This window comes from Leptodactylus fuscus, chromosome 11 (genome assembly GCF_031893055.1).
Source record: "Leptodactylus fuscus isolate aLepFus1 chromosome 11, aLepFus1.hap2, whole genome shotgun sequence".
NCBI lineage: Eukaryota > Metazoa > Chordata > Amphibia > Anura > Leptodactylidae > Leptodactylus > Leptodactylus fuscus.
This window is the reverse complement of record NC_134275.1, coordinates 45,211,122-45,218,664: the sequence shown is the minus strand read 5'-3', so window position 1 is coordinate 45,218,664 and position 7,543 is coordinate 45,211,122. Positions and strand designations below refer to the sequence as shown.

Sequence of the window (7,543 nt, the reverse complement as noted above, 5' to 3'; positions counted from 1 at the left end):
ACTTATAAATTTACTTAAAGGGGTATTCCAGTAAGTACAAGATATTCCATATTTGCAGGATAGGGGATGACTATCAAGTGGGGGTCCAACTTTTAGGATAATGGGGTCCTTTGTGTCCCATATGAATGAAATGGCATCTTGTGAATGTGGGCATATCTATGCGGTTGCCAAGGAGAAGCTGAGTGCATCATTCTCGACCCATAGAAGTGAATGGAGAGGCAGTACACACAAGACACCCCCATTCCCCTGCTGAGTAGGAGTCAGAAGTCAGACCCCCACTGATCAGTTATCGTCTATTCCAAAGTACCCTTTTAGATATTTTCAGGCAAAAAAAAAAAAAAAAAAGACTGTATCCATAGATGTGACCTGCTGATATGGATTCATTCCAATTCTATGAGCCCAGGACAGATCTCTGCAAAAAATGAGTGTTGCCTCCATTGCGATAAGTCAGACCACCAAAGAAGTCACCTGATCCCAGTGAAATGTGACAATCTAATCTAATATGGAGGGCACTGACGTGAAAACTTGATGCCAACCAACCAAAATACCCTCTGTGGTCCTATGTCACGAGTCCATTGGGTAAGACTTGGCATCTCAGACAAGAGTCCATCATCCTAAGTATATAGACTTCTCCACGCCATCCTCCACCTGCAGGTATTCCAGCTGTGATGGGAAATACTGGCTCTGGTAGCGTGGGTTGTTCCTGACATAGTTCAGATAATCCGGAGCTCCAGGACAAATGACGTTGTCGGCCAGGAGAACAGAGCCGGATTTTAACAAGCCACATTCCTGGAGAAGAGAACTGACGGTTATGGCGCTACTGGAGAGAGCAAGCCAGGGGCAAGACATCATACGAAAGAAGGAAGAACATGCCAAAGGAACCAGGGCACAGATGGAGGAGCAGTGAAGCAAACATAAGGCTGTAGTGTGTGTACAAGAATGCAGAGATATATGGGGGTGGGGATAAGAACATGAGCAGGGGAAACAGATGCAGAGAGATATTAGGGATTGCAAGGATTTCATATCACTGCTCAAGATGGAAACAATTTTCTTGCTTATTGTAGAACCATGGCACAGGGGGATAGTGAGAATTACAGAAATAATTCCTGTGTCATGCACCACCCCATCAAAGGACAAAACAACAGTTATTTTTAGATCTCTGTCTGCCAGATTTATTAGTAAAACACAAAGTAAGTCCTTTAGGACTCTAAGGCTCCGTTCCCACGGAGTAACACGCCGCTCATTCTGACACATAAACACGTGTCAGAGTGAGCGCTTCAAAACAGATCCCACTGACTTCAATGGGTGCCGTCTTACGCGTGCTACACATTGAAATCAATGGGTTAAAAAGCCTCCCATTGATTTCCATGTGTAGCGCGTGTAAGGCGGCACCGATTGAAGTCAATGGGATCTGTTTTGAAGCGCTCACTCTGACACGTGTTTACATGTCAGAATGAGCAGCGCGTTACTCCGTGGGAACGGAGCCTTAAGGAGAGACAGTGAGAGTCCTGCTGACTTTGCCCACTCAGGATGATTGACAGTGACAACAAGTTCAGCTTATCCTGTCCAAACAAGATTGACAGTTTTCTGATTACACACACACTGATACAGGGGAATCTGGCAGTCACTGTGTGTGGGCGGGGGAAGCAGGACGCCTACTATCTCTCCTACGAGTCCTGACAAGATGAACTTACGGCTGCATCAGTCTTATCCTGTGTGGCTCGCACTACACCCTTCAGTGTATCGGAATGAACCATGCTACTATGTTAGCAGGGCTAGAACACAGGCATCAGGGTGGCAGCCATTGATGTTTCTATTCACCTCAATGGTAGCTTGTCACCTGAGGCACCTTGTCACTCACCTCCAGCAGTTTGGTGTCGGGGAGGTAACTGACCTTCCAGTGGTCAATAAAAACAAGATCAAACTTCTCTATGTCCAGTTTCTTCTTCAGCTGAGGAATCAGGACAGAGCTGGATCCCACCAACAGTTCCACCTACAAGACAAGAATCGTGTCATGACACTGTGCTCACATCTGTTCCGGGAAAAGTTGGGTGCAAAATGATATGGCCAAGAAATGTGCTCCACCATCACTCCAAGTGCAAGTGCACCCCATTTATCTACACCCTGCACCCCCAGGCTAGATGATAAATAAGAATTGTCAGCCTGCAGTAACTCACTCTGGATACCTGAGGTAGAGATGTGCCCTCTACTGATGTAAAAAGTCTCTGCTGACAGATAGATGAGATGATACACGAGATCCTTCCTCCCCATGGGTTTGAGCTAATTGGAAATGCAGTGTTATAAACGCTTATTTCGCCAGCGCCTGCAATAAAATTCTGAGCCTCAGAACCCAAGAGTACCCCAAGAGTACCACTAGTCATTAGTGTATCAAGAGACCTGGGTACTCTCATGGGAACCAAGCACTGACGTGAACATTTGTATCAGCTGGTCCTAATTCACACTGATAATCTGATAGACCTCATGTAATATAGTGTCAGTATATATAGATATATCCATCTATATATGTGCTGAGGTGTCCTCTTCAGATTTACCACTGTAATACTCAGATGTGCTATACTAGTGTCCCTACTGTAGGGGGTCAAAATGTCTAAATTTCAGTACTTCACCTCCAAAATTTAAAGTTATTAAGGTTTTCAATTTTTCCAGTTTGACCAATCCTCTAGCTCCCGATGTCGGGGTGTCAAAGTCCAAGGTAATCTGAGGCTGGCAATATCATGGTGACATTCTTAGGAGACACTATAATGGAGATATTCATGGCTGACATTCTTATGGGAGCAATGTTTCAGGTGTCCCTTATACGGATGATGCCAAAATGGAGCTACTATGGTGGTACCGTGATGGAGGGATTTATGGTTGGTATTTCATGGGGCAATCCTTTGAGTGCCACTCCAAGGCTATGGGTACATGGGTTGGGTCTATGGTTGGATGGCATAGATAGCACTTGGACGATATCCAGACCTGTCCTGAGTTTTGCCCCAGACTTATGGCCCCATACATAGGTTCATGATAATACACAGTTGCGTGTGTGGGGCCATAGCAATGTCTTGGGTTAGTGTACTAGCCGTGAAAAACATTGCACAAATGGAGCATTATGGTGATATTGTAACAGAGACATCTCAATAGGGGTAATGTTTTGGTTGCGACTCCTATGGTGGAAGTGACATGGAGGCAACCCTGGTTGAGATTCTTATAGGGGCATAGATTCTAGTGCTGTTTCTATGGTGACACCACAATGGAGGCATCTGCAGCTTCCACTCTTGTGGGGGCTTTGTTTTGTCTGCCATCGTAACGGAGACATTTGTGACGAACATTTTTTGGTGACACTTTTAACCTACGTTGTATTGGGGGCATTTGCAACCGACACTCTTATCATAATTGCTTAAGATGCCATTTGTATGGTGACACGACAATGGACACATCCATAGCTGGCATTCTTATTGGGGCCTTGTTTTGGGTGCCAGGTCTATGGTGAGATTGTAATGGAGGTAGCTGTGACTGGTACTCCTATAGGGTCATTGTTGTAGAAAACACTTTTACGGTGGCATTACAATAGAAGCATTCTTAGTTGGCATTCAAAGGGCTAGTTTGCACAGAGTTCCGCACGTACACATTCTGTTGTGACGGAGTGCTGGTGCAGTTCACTGGCATCCTGTCGCGGCATTCTGCTCTCGATTAGGCCCAAATGAATGGGCCAGAGCCTCGCACCGCAGCTGATTCAGCTGCAGAATCCGCAGCAAGATAGGGCAGCTCGCTTCTTTTTTCCACTACTAGCTAGCGGAAAAAAGAAACAAGCAGCTCCCATTGAAGTCAATGGGAGTCATTTTTGGCAGCAGATTTTGAGGCGGATTCCACGGCAAAATCCGCTTCCAAAAGACCCCATGTGAACTAATCCTTATTAGGAGCATTATGTTGGATGCCATTCCTATGGTGATATTGTAATGGAGGCATTTTTGGTTGGCACATTTGTTGGGTCATTGTTAGGTCACATTGTCATAGGGATATTTGCGGCAGGCACTCTTTTAGGGACACTGTGGCACACTTAGAAAGTATGGGACCAGTTATAAAGGTCTTACAAAGAAATGACAGTGTGAGATATCCATGGTCACTGATGCCCACCTCTTGGAATGCCATGACCTGACCCACTACAACACATTCAGAAGGGAAAGCAACAAAGAAGCAACTCCTAAGGTTACAAGAACCAATTCTAAGGGGCTGGGGATCTCACCTTGCATGTCTGCCCTGCTGGCCGTTTCTCTGCAGATTTTTCCTGTTCAGGGATTGAGGAAGGACTCAATGGGTACTGAGATGTGCGAGAAAACAGCTGAAGCGGCAGCTGCAGGCAGTGTAGCGTGGTATAGAGCAGAGCTTCTTGGAGACGCCACTTGCGTTGCTCGCAAGAGGACTGCATGGTGTTCTGCTCTGCTTGACAGCAAGAGGGGGAAGGAGGGGTAGGTAGTGGAAACTCAGATATAGGGGGCAGCTAAAAGTGGTCAGGGATAAGGAGACAGTCAGGTGTAGTGTGTGACAAAAAACAGAAAGAGATAGATAAGACAAAGGCAATACAAAAGATGCTGCCAAAAACTGCTGCCACTGCTACCCACCTGTGTTTCCACTCCTGCATACTGAAACAACTCTTTAGCCACCTGGGCATAGTGGGGGTTCATTTCTATAGTGATAAGTCGAGCACCAGGGGGCAGCAGATGAGCAATCCTTAAAGTGGAATATCCACAGTATGTGCCAAGCTCCAGAACATAACGAGGGCGCGTCTGTAATACCGCAGCATCGAGGATCGCACCTGCATCAGAATACAGGCAGAGGTTATATAAGGCAATGAGTTACATTTACATGGTTTTAGGATATGTTTCTATAGATTTCATTTTATACTATGAGCGTCAGGAACGAGCAAAAATTTTACATTTATTATATCACTGCATAGTAACATGCTTTGCTTCGAGAGATTATTTGTACTATAATACAAGTAGGATAACACTGCCCCCTACGTACAAGAATATAATTACAATAAAATACTGCCCTCTGTGTACAAGAATATAATTGTTACAATACTACTCCTGTGTACAAGGATATAACTACTTTAATACTGCTCCTATGTACAAGAATATAAATACTATAATAATGTCTCCTATGTACAATAATATAACTACTATAATACTGCTCCTATGTACAAGAATATAAATACTATAATAATGTCTCCTATGTACAAGAATATAACTACTATAATACTGCTCCTATGTACAAGAATATAACTACTATAATACTGCTCCTATGTACAAGAATATAACTACTATTCATAGATTGTAAGCCCTTGCAGGCAGGGCCCTCTACTCCACTGTGCCAGTTGGTCACTGTTAGTATTATATTAGTTTTGTATATTTTGTGTACCGTCTGTAAACCTCAAATGTAAAGCACCATGGAATTAATGCTGCTATATAAACAATAATAATAATACTGCCGCCTATGTACAAGAATATAACTACATTATTGCTCCTACATACAAAAATATACCTACTATACTACTGCCCCTATGTACAATATTATAACTACTATAATACTGCCCTCTTTGGACAATAACTATATGAACAACTAAATACAGTAATTCTGATAATCCAACAGAACTTCATCCAGACAACAGTTGAAAGACACCATTTCCTACTTACCTTTCTTATCTCCAATGTTCATGGCCCACTCCACCTTGGAGCAGAAGGTATCTATGGCAGCAATGACACTGAGGACATCTCCATGCTTGGCACTGCGCTGTACATACTGAAGGATCCGTACAGGTCGGGTAGTTCCAGAAACAAAGTCTCGTATTCGCTCCAGATAGTTATCATGCCACCAGAGCGCCCAATCTCCATTGGTACGGACTTTCCAGACAACCAGAAGGACAATGCACACCAATATGGCCACGATAGACAGGACCATATTCAGCATCTTGTGAGGAGCGTCAGGTCCTAAAGACAGTTAAATAGACCAACACCTGCCCAATACAGGTCAATGTCAGCTGATCAACAATAGTAGATATATTTGCTACAATTGTATCTTGTGTGGACAATCCTCTGTTGTGTAATGATCAATTGTGCAACAGTTTGCTACAATGTATCAGGGACTGTTTGGATTGGGCAGACTGGATACAATTGTAACAAACCCTGAGCTGCAAGAAATCAGATATATACAGCTAATCAAGCATTTAAAGCAAGTGGAGATCAGATTAATTCAATTAGATTAATTTATTGAACAATTTGCAAATTTTTATCCCCCAAAAAAGTGCAAGTAAGGGCACAGGCCCCATTTGTGCAATTTTTTGCTGTTTTGTATTTCTTTCACTACTTTTAAATGTTTTGTGAAGTGGGTGTGGTTAGTGTGAGGGGAGGGGCCTTGTGCAGAGCAACAGATTTATTATGACTTATGCCAGAAATGACTTACGGCACAATTTACACCTGCTCATAGGAGACATAGCTGTGCTTTTCTTGTGCAAAGATGCATCAAATATATCAATTGACAAGCTCCAATTTGGCACATCCACCGTATGTTACTAGTCTGAGATGAGCAATTGTTAGTAAATCCACCTTAACGTGTATTAGAGTAAGGGTACATGCACACGGTGCAGTTAAAACTTCATCAGAAAAAAATACTACATGCAGTTTTGATGCTTTTTTGGTGCAGTTTCTTAATTTTCCAGGTTAAAAAAAAAGGTGAAGTTAATGTTATTTACTTGCAAAGTTTAGAGGCTGCATTAGAAAAAAATTGTGTGCATGCAAACTTAGAGAACTTTTCTAATGTAGATCACAAGTAACTGTAACCAATAGACGATTGCAATGTATTTCCTATGGGGGAGGGGGTCACACTACATTGGCAAGTATTCCAACAACTTTAGAAATATGCAATTGTTACGCAACGTTTCCTTTCTAAAGAAACATGGTTATAAAAAAGGAATGAAAAGTGTCCATGACGCTCCAGCCCTAAACCCTGTAGAGTTCTAGCTCCAGCTGTGATACTCTATATCTTATAGAAAAAGCAGGGATACATATACACAGGAAAGCTGTAAAGCCCAGACCCCAGCGTAGATCAAGGATCTCTATCTAAGACACACATGTCAGCATGTAGCAGCAGGTCAGCACCTCTGCTTGCTGTCACCCTGCCCAGGACACGTAGCTCTACACAGACACTTACTGAGAAATCTGGATTTTCCTGCCTCTGGGATCCTGGAGTCTTCTGCAGTGTGTTGTGTATGTGACCTTACCAGAGGGAGGAGGAGAAGCCAAGATCCTCATACCCCGCCTTCCCTCTACTAGGACAGCAGCCTCCTCATATACACAGGGAAATCTATAGAGCCATTCATCAGTGCCCAACAAGATCGCCACTAGTTGCTAAGGAACTACAAAGCCCATAAGGCACTGATGCTGTCTGTTTTAGGGTTACATTTGTGAACACCCTAGCAGAGTGAGTGATATAAGCAGTGATGTAAGATTGAGTAGACCCCCATGTGATGATGACAGGGGCTGCG

The 7,543-nt window shown here is 43.4% G+C and overlaps 1 protein-coding gene across 3 annotated transcripts; it reads right to left on the bottom strand.

Annotated features, from left to right (window-relative positions):
• LOC142184610 (catechol O-methyltransferase A-like) lies at positions 1 to 7,451 on the bottom strand. 3 transcript variants are annotated; one of them, XM_075259598.1, is made up of 6 exons: positions 7,210 to 7,451; positions 5,697 to 6,016; positions 4,623 to 4,816; positions 4,247 to 4,501; positions 1,862 to 1,993; positions 1 to 789 (listed from the first exon to the last, which is right to left on the bottom strand). In XM_075259598.1, the coding sequence occupies exons 2-6, from the start codon at positions 5,968 to 5,970 to the stop codon at positions 610 to 612; spliced, it is 1,035 nt and encodes a 344-aa protein (XP_075115699.1). In that variant the 5' UTR covers positions 5,971 to 6,016; positions 7,210 to 7,451; the 3' UTR covers positions 1 to 609. The 3 variants fall into 3 exon arrangements, with proteins under 3 accessions (XP_075115699.1, XP_075115700.1, XP_075115701.1); XM_075259599.1 differs by having other exon boundaries at positions 5,697 to 5,990; XM_075259600.1 differs by lacking the exon at positions 4,247 to 4,501 and having other exon boundaries at positions 2 to 789; positions 7,210 to 7,448.
• Between the last annotated feature and the right edge of the window lie 92 nt (positions 7,452 to 7,543).

Bases quoted from the DNA above. Each gene is read 5' to 3' on its own strand.
- LOC142184610 (XM_075259598.1), bottom strand. From the start codon at position 5,970: ATGCTGAATATGGTCCTGTCTATCGTGGCCATATTGGTGTGCATTGTC. The intron at 4,817-5,696 runs GTAAGTAGGAAA...ATTCTGATGCAG, and splicing joins GAACATTGGAGATAAGAAAG to GTGCGATCCTCGATGCTGCG. The intron at 790-1,861 runs GTGAGTGACAAG...TCTCTTCTCCAG, and splicing joins CCGACACCAAACTGCTGGAG to GAATGTGGCTTGTTAAAATC.